This window comes from Haliotis cracherodii, unplaced genomic scaffold, assembly GCF_022045235.1.
Source record: "Haliotis cracherodii isolate W230 unplaced genomic scaffold, xgHalCrac1.p SCAF_7, whole genome shotgun sequence".
In the NCBI taxonomy this organism is placed as follows: domain Eukaryota; kingdom Metazoa; phylum Mollusca; class Gastropoda; order Lepetellida; family Haliotidae; genus Haliotis; species Haliotis cracherodii.
Genome location: NW_027266330.1, coordinates 15881786 through 15899957, shown reverse-complemented (window position 1 = coordinate 15899957; position 18172 = coordinate 15881786). Strand labels below are relative to the sequence as shown.

The following is an 18172-nucleotide window of genomic DNA, read 5'->3' as shown; positions in this document are numbered from 1 at the left end:
CCAACTTCCTCTGAACATATGCAAGAGAGAAGTGTTTACATGTCAGTAGGACAAAACAGAAATAAATATCACAACCTTCGTTAACGCAGAACATTATATTCATAATTCGAGTCAGCGTAATGGACGTGCTTCGGCCGCAGATTGTTATGGTTGCAAACAGATGTTACAGAAAAAATCCAATTCAGAAAAACGAAATCAACACGGCAGAAGAGGACATTTACACAGGTGAGTTACTGTAATAGGTCTATGGAAGCTTGATGTCATCCGTTAATCAGATGGATTTTGTTTGATTGGGAATAGTGCCCTTTACCGGGCGCACGTTTTCAGTTCCAATTAGCGCTGTGTGGGGCTATTAGAGGCTCGAACGCGTTTCGCCGGCTCACCGTTTTGGCTAATTAGTGCCTTAGAAGCCGACGCTGTACCACTGAACCACGAGCTCTATCACATGTAATTGGTGCTTGTTTAACGAGTCATTAGCACCCCATTAACAAGCACGGGGAATTCAGTAAACAATGAATTGTGCATGCGTATGACGTCACTGTCCGCTCTCCCATTTATCTTTTCTTGAAACCACACCCGCCATTGTTTATGTCAACATGACCGACCAATCGGATTAATCGGATGTACACTTGAAAAGGTAAGAATTTATGGCTAACCCTTGCCCAAAGCAAGCTAACCCTAAGGACCGAAAAGGGGTGGTGGATCGTAAAGACGTGTTAGTTTCCCTAAGACCGAAAAGGGTGTTGGATGGTAAAGACATGTAAGTTACCCAAAGACCGAAAGTGGGTGTTGGACCGTAAAGATGTGTAAGTTTCCGGAAGACCGAAAACGGGTGTTGGATGGTAAAGAAGTGTAAGTTTCCCGAAGACCGGAAGCGGGTGTTGGATTGTAAAGACGTGTTTACAAGTTTCCCTAAGACCGAAAACGGTGTTAGTTGGATTGTAAAGACTTGTAAGTTTCCCAAAGACCGAAAACGGTGTTAGTTGGATCGTAAAGACTTGTAAGTTTCCCTAAGACCGAAAACGGTGTTAGTTGGATCATAAAGACATGTAAGTTTCCCTAAGACCGAAAACGGTGTTAGTTGGATCATAAAGACATGTAAGTTTCCCAAAGACCGAAAACGGTGTTAGTTGGATCGTCAAGACATGTAAGTTTCCCTAAGACCGAAAACGGGTGTTGGATCGTAAAGACTTGTAAGTTTCCCAAAGACCGAAAACGGTGTTAGTTGGATCGTGAAGCGAGAGAGCGTGAGCGTGAGGCAAGGTAACGGTATAGCAAGACAGCGGTGGCACTATAGCGTGGTAATTGAGTGGATGGTAGAGCTCAGTCTGCGTCCGGTAAACTGCGTTGTTGCCGTTTTGATTGTTGTATGACGCCGCACTCAGCAATATTCCAGCTGCATGACGGCGATCTGTAAAAAGTCATCTCTGGACCAGACGAATCCATTGATTGACATAGGGTTAACCTAAAACGGCACAGGTCTCGCCAAAATGTCACCGAGTGAAAACGGCAACGATTAGCAAAAACACCACCTCGCCTGAAGCAAAAACGGCTACTATTTCCTGGCCCCTTATTTTTTTCATTTACCTTTAAAAATGGGACTGAAAATGCATGAAGTTAAACTCACATGGTCACATGCAAACACAAATAATTGTAAAATGTTAATCACCTAAAAGGGGCACTAATCTCTGGCTTCTTCTCGGCTGTCTGACACTTGCCGCTGGGGCTCGTTAGCTGCCATTAGTCGATTTGCTCGCTAACGCAACTGAGCCCAACAAGAGATTGGGCTACTGTCTGTAAAGACAGCGTAAATAAACTTGGAGGCAATAATTGTTTTACACATTTTTAACACTGATTGGTTACCCATGATCTTTAAAGATTTTGACAAAGTCCGCATGTTAATTAATTTCTTCAGCCTAAACAAACAGTCAAAAAGAATGGCGGAAGCTCATCGGATGTAGTCATTTGGAAATACCCCTGATGGTTATAGTTAAATAATAAAAAAAGGTATCCCTGCAGTGAAAGATTATTACTCCCTTGTTGTCATCAATGTTTTCTGGTATATCCCTACACTTGTGTGTTTGTCGTCATTGACTTGATGCTCAGTGCATGAATTTATTACAGGTATAATTAGTGGTAGCACCGCTCAGATTACTTGATAAAGGTTCCTATTGGCATTTCTTGTGTCTGGGGTAATTATTCAATTTAAATCCAGGTTTGAAGCGAGGTGAATGTGTGTTATGTAATATGCATGTGGCAGCCCAGCAAGAAATGAATGATCAGTTGATTTACGTTTTGGGGATACGATGGCATGCATCAACCAAGTCAGCGAGTCTGACCACCCGATCCCATTAGTCGCCTCTTACGACAAGCATAGTCGCCTTTCACAGCTAGCATGGGTTGCTGAAGACCTAAGTCTGGGAAGTGACGTGACTCCCTGTCTGCTTTGATGTTCTCCATCCCTGGAATGTAAACTGCTGTTAATGACAGCTGAAAAAAGGTCTGAGATATTGACCCTCCCACACGGTTCACATAGGCCATCTGGTTGACCAATCTCACTAAAATCAGATCTTAGTTCTCGCTATTGCTAAACAAAGATCTGAGGACATCCCATTACGGGTCACGTCAGACCGACCTTGCGCGAACTTAGACCAACCAATGGAAGAACTGACAAGAAGTAGACATTAGCCAATCAGAAGGCAGCTCTCTCATGCTTTACAGCACTAAATTCAAATTGGCGACTACACTTCGAAACATATTTTGACAAATTCTCGATTAAAAATTTGAAACCTGAACAAAAGAACATTCTGGAAATGCAAATATATGGTCTAGATTGTATGGATTCAGTCGTTAAACCCGTAACTATCGTTCGGAATACCCCGTGTTAAGGTTTTCGAGTTTGCATTATTAGAAATCACATTCCGACTGTCACTTTCATGATCTGGTAAGCGACGCCTTGATTGGTTGGATGAAAGGTCATTTTGACGTGACCCCTAATGGGATGTCCTCACATCTTTGTTTAGCGGTAGCGAGAACTAAGATATGATTTAATGAGATTGTCTGGTTGACCAAAATAGATCTGTAGTTGCTGGCTCTGCAAAGTGATAGGAGGGCCAGGTAAATAGCTTTGAGCTCCAAGACATTTATGTACAATTTTGATCTCTAGAGACCAGAGGCTGCCTGTCGTCATTTGCCCACATATCACACCCTCCCTAGCCGTGACTCATCCTTTTGTAGAATCAGGTCTGGGTACGCTGCCATGATTGGCTTGCCGTTGGAGTATGACAGGTTGTTCAACTATCACTTCTGTTCTTTCAAATAGTCTTGTGACGAGAAATCTTCATACCGTAATTATGGTGATGCAGTAGCTCCTTGCTTGCATGCATTTAGGGGTATCAGCAGTGGAGCTGAGCTGGAATCATGGCTCTTGTTGATGTTGACATCTTTCCGATGAGACTGCCAGATTTTTTATTTTTGCATTCTTTCCCTTCTGTATATGTCGAAGGATGTCGGCATATTGTCTACCTTCTCCTGGGGTAGAATACAATTCAGATCCATTGAGTTAAATTGTTTGATAGGCATTACTTAGAAGTTTACGGATGACAATGTAGACACAATGTATGGATAACAATACTGTAAAGGCAACGCTTCGGTATAGATCCTTATACCATTGTCAAGCAAAACTGAATGAGGAACATTGTACAGAATATATATAATTTTGTGTTTGGAATTTGAATTTTGGGGGTTTAAGGTTTGGGGACTGAGGGAGGGTGATGTGGTATAGATCCTTACACCATTGTCAAGCAAAACTGAATGAGGAACATTGTACAGAATATATATAATTTTGTGTTTGGAATTTGAAATTTGGGGGTTTAAGGTTTGGGGACTGTGGGAGGGTGTGAATGTGTGGTTTTTGGATTTGTGTTTTATTAGTTTTGATTAGTGGTGGTATAATTTTTGTTTGTGATTATATGTGGCCTAGTAGATTTGGTTTGTCTTGTCCAGACTCATTTATTTACAGGCCATTATCATATAGATGGATTATTGCTGAGTGTGGCATTAAATAGCTAACAACAAAGAAACAGATCAATCATAGGGTTCTGTATTGACAAAAAGCTTGTATTGCAATATATTGTGATGCAGGTATCTGTAGTGTCATATATTGGAAGATAAAGTGTTTGACACTGATTGTGACACTGATTGTACATGCAGACCTAGTTTTACATACTACAGTAAATATAACTCTGCATGGTAAGTTGCCGCCATTTTGTAGTCATGGTTACAGGGGAGATAACATCAATGTTTCTTCCATTTTGTCCATGAATTTTGAAAATAAACATCTTTTAGTAATGAATTTCTATGTAGAATTTAGGTCAAGTGATACAAAAACAATAAAAAAAATTGTTATATTTTCTTACCCTATGTACCAGAACACAGGAAGAATATTACATATAGTTTGAAAAGTGAATTTCAGTTCTACTCATAAGACCTAATGCAGGTGACTCACTGCTACAGATGATGTCAGCAGCTGTGTGTACAACGACGAGGTATGCGATGCCTTCAGCAATATTGAAGAGACAGACAGTGGCTACCGGGTCGCGATGAACATACCCAGTGCATACTTCAAGTTCATCATCGGGAAGAAGGCAGAGAGCAAGAAGAGGCTAGAGATGGAGACGCGGACACAGATCCGGATTCCCAAGGCAGGACAGGAGGGAGAAATTGGTACGTAGACAATCTCATTAAAATATGATCTTACTTCTCATTACCACTTAACAGAGATCTGAGGACAGCCCATTACAGGTCATGTCAGGACAACCTTTCCCAAACTTTGACCGACTATTGAAATGACTAACAAGAAGTCCATCAGATATAGCGTTTTCTTGCTTTACGGCAATGGTTCCAGCCTTTATTGAAAAGTATTTTGACAAAGTTGATTCAAAATTTGAAAACTGAACAAAAGAAAATTCTAGAATGAATGAGCGAGTGAGCATGGTTTTACGCCACTTTTAGCAATATTCCAGCAATGTCACGGCGGGGGACACCAGAAATTGGCTCCACACATTGTACCCATGTCGGGAATCGAACCCGGGTCTTCGGCGTGACGAGCGAACACTTTAACCACTAGGCTACCCGGCCAAGCCCCTCTGGAATGAATGTCCATTTTCAGAAGGTGTTCTCGGACAGGTTACCGGGACATCTTTCGAACGCACCAGCTTCGCGGACTGAATGTAACCTACTGCGCGGAATTCGTATGTCTCCTTGGCAGGTAGAATGTAACACGTGACTCCTTGAACATGGCAGATGAGATTTAGGGCTGATAGGAGTAGGATGCATTGCGAGATGCTCCTACTCATAGCTTGCGTGTTTTCAGAGCCCTACTTGGGCTATACTTCCATGTGCATACTTCCATACCAGGGATGTTCAGTTTGTACATAATGTGTTTATTGTAAATATCTTGTGGGTTTATTAAAAGGGTTGAATTTCCCTTTTCAGTTATAGTTTTCATTTGAGGGGATTCTTCTCCGCAGTCGTAGATTGTATGGCAGTACAACCCATGGGCTATTGAAAGTCTTTTTGGTTAGAACTGTTTTTCCCTTTTAAAAGCAAGAAATAGATGAAGATGTTGACGGAATCATCTGTACAGAACCTTATTAGCTGTATGTAACTGTTGTTTGGAATACCTTGTGTTTTAACCTTCAAGGTTGCATGGTAAGAAAACTCATTCAGACTTTCACTCTCCTGATCTCACTGTGATTAGTCACGTGGAAATTCGTTCTGATGTGACCTGTAATAGGATGTTCTCAGATCTTTGTTTTGCGGTAGCGAGAACTTAGATCTGATTTTTATAATGTTGCTTCATAGTGTAAAGGTTTTATACAATGAAACCCTATTAATTTGCACCATTGAAGGTCCCATGCATGTCAGAAGAGGTGACTAATAGGATCCAGGGGTCAGACTCGCTGACTTGGTGGATGCATTTCATCGTATCCCAATTGCATGGTTGGATGCTCATGATGTAAATCACAGGATTGTCTGGATCAGACTCGATTATTTACCAACCGCCGCCATTTATCAGGAATATTGCTGAGTGAGGCGTTAAACAACAAACATAAAAACAAACACTCTCACTGAACAGGTAGTTTGCTAGGATTCCATGCTTAGCTCTCGGCAAGCTAATTTGGACATCAAATCCTCTTCCTCTTTGGGGGGCATGGGTGGCCCAGTCGTCTAAGGCGCCGCAATTCGCTGTGCAGAGTTGTGTCCCTTGGGCAGGCCAGAAACCTATGATTGTGGCTTCGAATCCCGGTTCGCCCCGATTATGTTTCTAGGTTTGTCAGCACCATACCCGTGCTCGTGGGTTTCACCAAAGTGGTAAACGTCTAAGACCTGCATCACTTCGGGCTTTCCTCCCACATTAAGTCGACACGCCGTGATATGACTGGAATACTGTTAAACGCGGCATTAACCCCAACTCACTCACTCACTCTTCCTCTTTGATGGCCCTGCTGTCAGTATGATACAGCTCTACCAAACGACCACATTCCTTGTCAGGATTCTAACTTTGTTATCATGAATTTGGCAATTGGTGTTCCTGTATGGGTGACACTTCATGGGGGACTGTATGGGGGGCAGAGTATTGGCCTGAGAGTCATTGCTCGCGTTCGAAATTAGGATATATCTTATCTGAGGCTGGTGAAATTCAGGAAAGACTAGTGACATTTTGTAAGGGACAACTTCCTTCACATCAGGTAGATGACAACAACATTTACATCAGGTTTATGGCAACTACATTTACATAAGGTAGATGACAACTACATTTACATCAGGTAGATGGCAACTACATTTACATCAGGTAGATGTCAACTACATTTACATCAGGTAGATGATAACTACATTTACATCAGGTAGATGACAACTATCTTTACATCAGGTTGATGATAACTACATTTACATCAGGTAGATGACAACTACATTTACATCAGGTAAATGACACCTACATTTACATCAGGTTGATGATAACTACATTTACATCAGGTAGATGACAACTACATTTACATCAGGTAAATGACACCTACATTTACATCAGGTAGATGATAACTACATTTACATCAGGTAGATGGCAATTACATTTACATCTGGTAGATGACAACTACATTTACATCAGGTAAATGACAACTACATTTACATCAGGTAGATGATAACTACATTTACATCAGGTAGATGACAACTACATTTACATCAGGTAAATGACACCTACATTTACATCAGGTAGATGATAACTACATTTACATCAGGTAGATGGCAATTACATTTACATCTGGTAGATGACAACTACATTTACATCAGGTAAATGACAACTACATTTACATCAGGTAGATGATAACAACATTTACATCAGGTAGATGACAACTACATTTAACATCCAGTGGCTGACAACAACATTTACATCAGGTAGATGGCAATTACATTTACATCAGGTAGATGGCAATTACATTTACATCAGGTAGATGGCAATTACATTTACATCAGGTAGATGACAACTACATTAACATCAGGTAGATGACAACTACATGTACATCAGGTAGATGACAACTACATTTACATCAGGTAGATGACAACAACATTTACATCAGGTAGATGACAACTACATTTACATCAGGCAGATGACAACTACATGTACATCAGGTAGATGACAACTACTTTAACATCAGGTAGATGACAACTACATTTACATCAGGCAGATGACAAGCCATATTTGTGGATTTGAGAAATTAATTTTAAACTCTGTTATTTGATAGAGTGTGAAACCTTCAATCATGTCGTGTATTTAGAAAATATCCTGTTCTTGTGAATGCTTATTGCAGTTATCCTTGGACATGACAGGAAGGGCGTGAGTTCTGCCAAGACACGGATTGACTTGATCGTGGAGTCTGCCCGCCAGAAGCAACCATTCACCCACTTCCTCTCTATCTGCATCAACGGCATCGAGCACTCTTTTGTTGACTTCAAAACTGATGTCCTCCGAGAGTGTGATGGAGTGAGTGGTCACATTTACATGTTATATTGAGAAGACATCAATACTTGATGTCACATTTACATGTTATATTGAGACAACATCAATACTTGATGTCATATTTACACGTTATATTGAGACAACACCAATACTTGATGTCACATTTACATGTTATATTGAGACAACACCAATACTTGATGTCACATTTACATGTTACATTGAGACAAAACCAATACTTGATGTCACATTTACACGTTATATTGAGAAAACACCAATACTTGATGTCACATTTACGCGTTATATTAAGACAACACCAATACTTGTTGTCACATTTACATGTTATGTTGAGACAACACCAATACTTGATGTCACATTTACATGTTATATTCAGACAACACAAATACTTGATGTCACATTTACATGTTATATTGAGACAAGACTAATACTTGATGTCACATTTACACGTTATATTGAGACAACACTAATACTTGATGTCACATTTACACGTTATATTGAGACAACACTAATACTTGATGTCACATTTACACGTTATATTGAGACAACACTAATACTTGATGTCACATTTACATGTTATATTGAGACAAGACTAATACTTGATGTCACATTTACACGTTATATTGAGACAACACCAATACTTGATGTCACATTTACACGTTATATTGAGACAACACTAATACTTGATGTCACATTTACATGTTATATTGAGACAACACCAATACTTGATGTCACATTTACATGTTACATTGAGACAACACCAATACTTGATGTCACATTTACATGTCATATTGAGACACTACAAATACTTGATGTCACATTTACATGTTATATTGAGAAAACACCAATACTTGATGTCACATTTACACGTTATATTCAGACAACACCAATACTTGATGTCACATTTACATGTTATGTTGAGACAACACCAATACTTGATGTCACATTTACATGTTATATTGAGACGACACAAATACTTGATGTGACATTTACATGTTACATTGAGACAACACCAATACTTGATGTCACATTTACATGTCATATTGAGACACTACAAATACTTGATGTCACATTTACATGTTATATTCAGACAACACCAATACTTGATGTCACATTTACATGTTATATTCAGACAACACCAATACTTGATGTCACATTTACATGTTATATTGAGACAACACCAATACTTGATGTCACATTTACATGTTATATTGAGACAGCACCAATACTTGATGTCACATTCCCATGTCATATTGAGACAACACCAATACTTGATGTCACATTTACATGTTATATTGGGACGACACAAATACTTGATGTGACATTTAAAAGTCATATTGAGAAGACACCAATACTTGATGTCACATTTACATGTTATATTGAGACGACACAAATACTTGATGTCACATTTACATGTCATATTGAGACAACACCAATACTTGATGTCACATTTACATGTTATGTTGAGACAACACGAATACTTGATGTCACATTTACATGTTATATTGAGACAACACAAATACTTGATGTGACATTTACATGTTGAGACAACACCAATACTTGATGTCACATTTACACGTTATATTGAGACAACACCAATACTTGATGTCACATTTACATGTTATATTGAGACAACACCAATACTTGATGTCACATTTACATGTTACATTGAGACAAAACCGATACTTGATGTCACATTTACACGTTATATTGAGAAAACACCAATACTTGATGTCACATTTACACGTTATATTGAGACAACACCAATACTTGTTGTCACATTTACATGTTATGTTGAGACAACACCAATACTTGATGTCACATTTACATGTTATATTCAGACAACACAAATACTTGATGTCACATTTACATGTTATATTGAGACAAGACTAATACTTGATGTCACATTTACACGTTATATTGAGACAACACTAATACTTGATGTCACATTTACACGTTATATTGAGACAACACTAATACTTGATGTCACATTTACACGTTATATTGAGACAACACTAATACTTGATGTCACATTTACATGTTATATTGAGACAAGACTAATACTTGATGTCACATTTACACGTTATATTGAGACAACACCAATACTTGATGTCACATTTACACGTTATATTCAGACAACACTAATACTTGATGTCACATTTACACGTTATATTGAGACAACACCAATACTTGATGTCACATTTACATGTTACATTGAGACAACACCAATACTTGATGTCACATTTACATGTCATATTGAGACACTACAAATACTTGATGTCACATTTACATGTTATATTGAGAAAACACCAATACTTGATGTCACATTTACACGTTATATTCAGACAACACCAATACTTGATGTCACATTTACATGTTATGTTGAGACAACACCAATACTTGATGTCACATTTACATGTTATATTGAGACGACAAAAATACTTGATGTGACATTTACATGTTACATTGAGACAACACCAATACTTGATGTCACATTTACATGTCATATTGAGACACTACAAATACTTGATGTCACATTTACATGTTATATTCAGACAACACCAATACTTGATGTCACATTTACATGTTATATTCAGACAACACCAATACTTGATGTCACATTTACATGTTATATTGAGACAACACCAATACTTGATGTCACATTTACATGTTATATTGAGACAGCACCAATACTTGATGTCACATTCCCATGTCATATTGAGACAACACCAATACTTGATGTCACATTTACATGTTATATTGGGACGACACAAATACTTGATGTGACATTTAAAAGTCATATTGAGAAGACACCAATACTTGATGTCACATTTACATGTTATATTGAGACGACACAAATACTTGATGTCACATTTACATGTCATATTGAGACAACACCAATACTTGATGTCACATTTACATGTTATGTTGAGACAACACCAATACTTGATGTCACATTTACATGTTATATTGAGACAACACAAATACTTGATGTGACATTTACATGTTATGTTGAGACAACACCAATACTTGATGTCACATTTACATGTTATATTGAGACAACACCAATACCTGATGTCACATTTACATGTTATATTGAGACAACACCTATACTTGATGTCACATTTACACGTTATATTCAGACAACACCAATACTTGATGTCACATTTACATGTTATATTCAGACAACACCAATACTTGATGTCACATTTACATGTTATATTCAGACACCACAAATACTTGATGTCACATTTACATGTTATATTGAGACAACACCAATACTTGATGTCACATTTACACGTTATATTGAGACAACACCAATACTTGATGTCACATTTACATGTTATATTCAGACAACACCAATACTTGATGTCACATTTACATGTTATATTGAGACGACACAAATACTTGATGTGACATTTACATGTTACATTGAGACAACACCAATATTTGATGTCACATTTACACGTTATATTGAGACGACACAAATACTTGATGTCACATTTACATGTTATATTGAGACAACACCAATACTTGATGTCACATTTACATGTTATATTCAGACACCACAAATACTTTATGTCACATTTACATGTTATGTTGAGACAATACCAATACTTGATGTTACATTTACACGTTATATTCAGACAACACCAATACTTGATGTCACATTTACACGTTATATTTAGACAACACCAATACTTGATGTCACATTTACATGTTATATTGAGACAACACCTATACTTGATGTCACATTTACACGTTATATTCAGACAACACCAATACTTGATGTCACATTTACACGTTATATTCAGACAACACCAATACTTGATGTCACATTTACACGTTATATTCAGACAACACCAATACTTGATATCACATTTACATGTTATATTGAGACAACACCTATACTTGATGTCACATTTACACGTTATATTCAGACAACACCAATACTTGATGTCACATTTACATGTTATATTCAGACAACACCAATACTTGATGTCACATTTACATGTTATATTCAGACACCACAAATACTTGATGTCACATTTACATGTTATATTGAGACAACACCAATACTTGATGTCACATTTACACGTTATATTGAGACAACACCAATACTTGATGTCACATTTACATGTTATATTCAGACAACACCAATACTTGATGTCACATTTACATGTTATATTGAGACGACACAAATACTTGATGTGACATTTACATGTTACATTGAGACAACACCAATATTTGATGTCACATTTACACGTTATATTGAGACGACACAAATACTTGATGTCACATTTACATGTTATATTGAGACAACACCAATACTTGATGTCACATTTACATGTTATATTCAGACACCACAAATACTTTATGTCACATTTACATGTTATGTTGAGACAATACCAATACTTGATGTTACATTTACACGTTATATTCAGACAACACCAATACTTGATGTCACATTTACACGTTATATTTAGACAACACCAATACTTGATGTCACATTTACATGTTATATTGAGACAACACCTATACTTGATGTCACATTTACACGTTATATTCAGACAACACCAATACTTGATGTCACATTTACACGTTATATTCAGACAACACCAATACTTGATGTCACATTTACACGTTATATTCAGACAACACCAATACTTGATATCACATTTACATGTTATATTGAGACAACACCTATACTTGATGTCACATTTACATGTTATATTGAGACAACACCAATACTTGATGTCACATTTACATGTTATATTGAGACAACACCAATACTTGATGTCACACTTACATGTTATGTTGAGACACACCACCAATACTTGATGTCACACTTACATGTTATGTTGAGTTGCCACAAATACTTGATGTCACATTCACATGTTATGTTGAGTTGCCACAAATACTTGATGTCACATTCACATGTTATGTTGAGACAACACCAATACTTGATATCACATTTACATGTTATATTCAGACAACACCAATACTTGATATCACATTTACATGTTATATTGAGACAACACCAATACTTGATATCACATTTACATGTTATATTGAAACAAGACTAATACTTGTGGCCTGACAGTGCTGTGGTGCCGTTACCCTGGTAACCAAACTAACCCTATTTTAAGATGCTGACCTAAGTTGTTTTTTTAAGTGAATCGTAACATAATAATAAAAAGCAGACTTGAAAATGTGTAAAATCGAACGGTTCTCATGGATGTATGCAGGGTATGAAAAAGATAAGATACAAAAATATATAAAAGCCTACCAACCTACCCACCCTATTTTGAATTCAAATGTGATCAAGTTTTTTAGGCTAAATGAGACTGAATAACTGAATTCATATGAGCCAAAATGTCATAATGTCAAGACAGTGTTTTTGGTGGCGATTTGATATCCAGATAGTAAAAGCCACATGTGAAAGAACACAGAATAAAGTCTGTGTTGTGTATCATTGATTTATGATTACAGTGATTTGATGAATCGTGTTAGAATCTTGCTGTAGGAGTACCAAGATAGTAGTGTAACACCCTTCTGACTCTGCAGGATAGAGGCCTGGATGCCAGCCTCTTCCAGAATCCAAAGAAGCTTCACTTGACCCTGGGGACACTGGCTCTTCTCAACGATGCCGAGATTAGGCTGGCTACAGAGCTGCTGCAACAGTGCAAGGAGGACCTCGTCCAGTGAGTTGATACTTCTGGTCTCGACCCGGGTGCCAGATAATCTCTTCAGCCATTCAGTGATGATGATGATGATGATGATGATGATGATGATGATTTATTACTTGCCCTTGAAGAGATCACCTGTTTAATAAACATACAGCTGTATTACACATTGTGCAATACCAAAGCGTATGCTAATGTACTGCGGGAACAAGTTACACTAACAAACATTGAAAGCTCTCAGCATCTTTTGGCTCATTCAACGGCATTGCGTGAGGAGATGATAGATCACTGAGAGGAGCTTACGCACACTCTATGACCCCACCAACCTTGTTGCTAGGCTGATGTCACATGGCATTGTTTAGCCGGTGGATCTTGCAACAAAATTCCACATATCACGTCATAGATATGTTTTGTTTCACCTCACCTCACCTCACCTCAAATATTTGAAAAATATTATCAGCTTTTTTGACAAATGTTATCCATTTAGTGTTGTCATAAGTGCCCAACTGTTGAAAGTCTTGTCCTCATTGAATACATCTGATAACTTTCACTACCATCTATGAATGTTTTGCTCATTTCTTAAATAAGGCCGATCCTGTAGGTGAAGAAAGCCCTGGTCATACTTGTCCTTTCAGAAAACCTAACATTTCTCTCCACTCACTCCAGGCCGATACTGAAGGAACAGAAGTTACTGGCTCGGGTTCAGGATCTGGAATACATGAATGACGATCCCAACGCTGTCGATGTCCTGTATGCTCAGATACAGATGACTGATGGCTCCGATATGTAAGTCATATCTTCGTTAGTCGTTAAACAGATACATTTTACATTCTTATAATAGTCAATTAGTTGGAAAAGAAGGACAGATTTGTGACAAGAAAAGTAACTTTTTTGTAGAATTCTTCTGGAAACATCCCCTTATTCGTACATGAGCAAGTTATTATAACTAGGTAATGATACAAAGGTGGTGAAACCCCATATTTTTAACAGATTTGGTCTTGCTTATATTTCTTGTGGAATAGAAAATCATTTTTTTCAAATTTGAACTGTATTTTATCCTGTGGGCAAAGGTCCAGAGAAAGTGTTAACAATACTAACAACACAAGTGATCAGTAAAATGAACATGCTAACAACTTTCATGACTGTATTCGGGGTACGAGTGGTCCAGTCGTCTAAGGCGCCACGATTCGCTGTGCAGAGTTGCGTCCCTTGAGCACGCCAGAAACATATGATTGTAGGTTCAAATCCTGGTTCGTCCTGATTATTTTTACCTGTGCTCGTGGGTTTCACCGAAGTGATTAACGTCTGAGACAAGCATCACTTTGGGCTTTCCTCCCACATTAAGCTGATATGCTGTGCTATAACTAGAAAACTGTTAAACCCAACTCACTCACGACTGGGTTTAAATTGTTCAGCACAAATTAAGATTTGTCTTTTCAGTTTGTTCAAAATGTCCCTTATCATACCTTTGAGTTTACAAAGTGGGCTTGGAATTACAAATTTCCCCCGAGCCTCGTCTCCCTTTGATTGGTGTGATGTATCCCCAATGGGTATTAATGGTACTTGGAGGAGTATCATGTAATGGTTGGCCCCAATCAGTATCAAAATATATGACTGTCTGAAGATAAGTGATCACTCGTCAATCACTGGTTGGGTTCAAAATCCATATTGACCTGTGTCCCTCATATACAGTAAACTACGGTTATAACGAACTCAAAGGGACCACTAATTTTAGTTCGTTATATCCGTTATAAATGCATTTAGCCCGTCAGACATCTTTTATCAAGTTATGTGACCTGGGATTAAAAGAACAGATCAACTATCAAAACACCATAGAAACTGACTAAGAGAGGTTATTCAAGTTTCAGATACAACAGAACTGAAAATTTGGTGTTTTTCTATATATGACAATGACATAACTTTTCTGTTACAATGAGCAGTGTGACGTCCTAATAGAGGTGTGCAGTTAGGTTCCAAAGTCAGTTTATGGTGGTTAAATCTACAGTTAACTTAGCTCTAAACTGAAAAACTGTTTATCTCCGAACTCGCTCTCAGTCTTCAGATTCTGTGCGACCGACTGGTGGACAAGTTCAGTGCAGCTGGCTTGATGCCTCGACAGTTTGAGAGAGTCAAGCTCCATGTGACTGTCATGAACACACTGTTCCGGAAAGACCCGAGTGGGACCGCCAAGGCTGAAGTGATGGAGTCCGGGAGGAATGTCAGGGAGCGGGAGTCGTTTGATGCTGCAGGGGTTTTAAGGGTGAGATATTCTCTGCCAGCTATAAATACGTAAATTGTCATACATTATTGTACAAGAACATCCATTTCACCTGACCTAGCCACGGACAGAAGCCCCGTTGTGATTCTGGGTTAGAATAGTTCCCCAGGAACTGATGCTTGTCCTGTGAGATGACTAAAGCAATCAGGTGGTCAGCCTCGGGGACTTTCACATCATAGTTTTGTTTGTCCAGGAACCTATGCTTGTCCTGTGAGACGACTAAAGCAATCAGGTGGTCAGCCTCGGTGACTTTCACATCATAGTTTTGTTTGTCCAGGAACCTATGCTTGTCCTGTGAGACGACTAAAGCAATCAGGTGGTCAGCCTCGGTGACTTTCACATCATAGTTTTGTTTGTCCAGGAACCTATGCTTGTCCTGTGAGACGACTAAAGCAATCAGGTGGTCAGCCTCGGGGACTTTCACATCATAGTTCTGTTCTGAGTGCGGTGTGAACAAACGCTGAAAGACGTATCCTTACAGATGCAACAGGCTCCACAACTTGCGGTTGCCTGACAACGTAACCCAACAGCGTGGCAGTTTATATAGCCAAGTCTTGATTATTAAAAAGCATTTGTAATTAAAGCATAACTATTGCTGTCTGTTTGAAAATCTACATTCACTGATATCAATTTGCACCTGATCTTATTGCCATGAGAAGTTTAACTGAATCTACTGCTAAAATATGGTTATTGTTAACGGTTCTGTTTTGCGATTTATCTCATGTTGTTTAATTCTTTTTGTATTTTCAGAAATTTGGAAAGTATGACTTTGGTCCTCAGGAAATTGCCACCATTCATCTTTCACAGCGCTTCTCAACTGGTCGAGATGGCTACTACGACTCTGTGGGGTCTATATCTTTACTGTAGTGCATAGTGAGATTACTCCATAGTCTGAAGACCCGTGAAGATCCGGGGTAGAATAGGTCTTCAGCAACCCATGCTTGCCGTAAAAGGCGACTATGCTTGTAAGACACGACAAACGGTATCGGGTCATCAGGCTTGCTGACTTTGTTGACGCATGTCATCGATCCCAATTGCGTGGATGGAAGCTCATAATATTAATCGTCGTATTGTCTGGTCCAGACTCGATTAATTACAGACCGCCATCATATAGCTGAAATATTGCTGAGTGCAGCGTTAAACAACAAACCAACCAACCATAGTCTGAACAGCTTGGATTCCATGATAGTGACTCAATTAAAAGCAACACTAAATATGTAAAATATAAACTACTTGCTAACAACCTGATGAGCACACATCCTTAGGTATAAGGTAGTGAACCTTTCCAAAATGCAGGTCCAATGTCCAGGGAGAGGTGAACGCAGCATTTCTACTGTCCATATTGTGCATATGTACATAAGTTTGTAAATAAAAGTACCAACCCTTGTTTGAAGTCTGATTTATTGTGAGAAGTGAAGACAGCAGGAGGCAGAGAAAGTGTGTTGACAGTACGACAGCAGATGTGTGTGTGTGTGTGTGTGTGTGTGTGTGTGTGTGTGTGTGTGTGTGTGTGTGTGTGTGTGTGTGTGTGTGTGTGTGTGTGTGTGTGTGTGTGAGTGACTATGGTACACCACTTTTAGCAATATTCCAGCAATGTCACGGGAGGGGACTTCACACATTGTACCCATGTCGGGAATCGAACCCGGGTCTTTGGCGTGATGGGTGAACGCTTTAACCACTAGGCTACCTGACCACCCCTCGACAGCAGATGTGTACAAGTGAATGAACAGTGCTACGACTGTTTAAGTAGGTGTTCAAATATTCAAGTTTAAATTGTCATTGAGATAAAGGGGCGGTCGGGTAGCCTAGTGGTTAAAGTGTTCGCTCATCACGCTGAAGACCCAGGTTCGATTTCCGACATGGGTACAATGTGTGAAGCCCATTTCTGGCGTCCCCCGCCGTGATATTCCTGGAATATTGCTAAAAAGGCAGCGTAAAACCATACTCACTCACTCATTGAGATAAAATGGTAGATACAAATGAGTACGAGGAATAAATAGGTTTCACACAATGTACCCCCATCTGAATTGAACCCAGTGCCCTATAGCAACTCGTTCTTAGTGCTAAGACTGTTGTAAGTCAGTGTGAACGTATTTGACTTGAAGTTGTCATTGAGACCTTGTGCATACCTAGTAAGAAATGCTTGAATACAGAAGCCATCCTACAGACCCAAAC

General features: G+C 38.6%; 1 protein-coding gene across 1 annotated transcript; it reads left to right on the top strand.

Annotated features, from left to right (window-relative positions):
• Positions 1–7: 7 nt before the first annotated feature.
• LOC139447558 (activating signal cointegrator 1 complex subunit 1-like) lies at positions 8–17373 on the top strand. The gene is made up of 7 exons (XM_071228961.1): positions 8–225; positions 4516–4725; positions 7869–8041; positions 13601–13737; positions 14386–14505; positions 15775–15979; positions 16748–17373. Exons 1-7 carry the CDS (start codon positions 120–122, stop codon positions 16862–16864), a joined length of 1068 nt encoding a protein of 355 aa, XP_071085062.1. The 5' UTR covers positions 8–119; the 3' UTR covers positions 16865–17373.
• The last annotated feature ends 799 nt before the right edge of the window (positions 17374–18172 follow it).

Excerpts from the sequence above, each read along its gene's own strand:
- LOC139447558 (XM_071228961.1), top strand. The coding sequence starts at position 120 with ATGGACGTGCTTCGGCCGCAGATTGTTATGGTTGCAAACAGATGTTAC. Across the intron at positions 13,738-14,385 it reads TGCAAGGAGGACCTCGTCCA|GCCGATACTGAAGGAACAGA; the intron begins GTGAGTTGATAC and ends CACTCACTCCAG. Across the intron at positions 14,506-15,774 it reads ATGACTGATGGCTCCGATAT|TCTTCAGATTCTGTGCGACC; the intron begins GTAAGTCATATC and ends ACTCGCTCTCAG.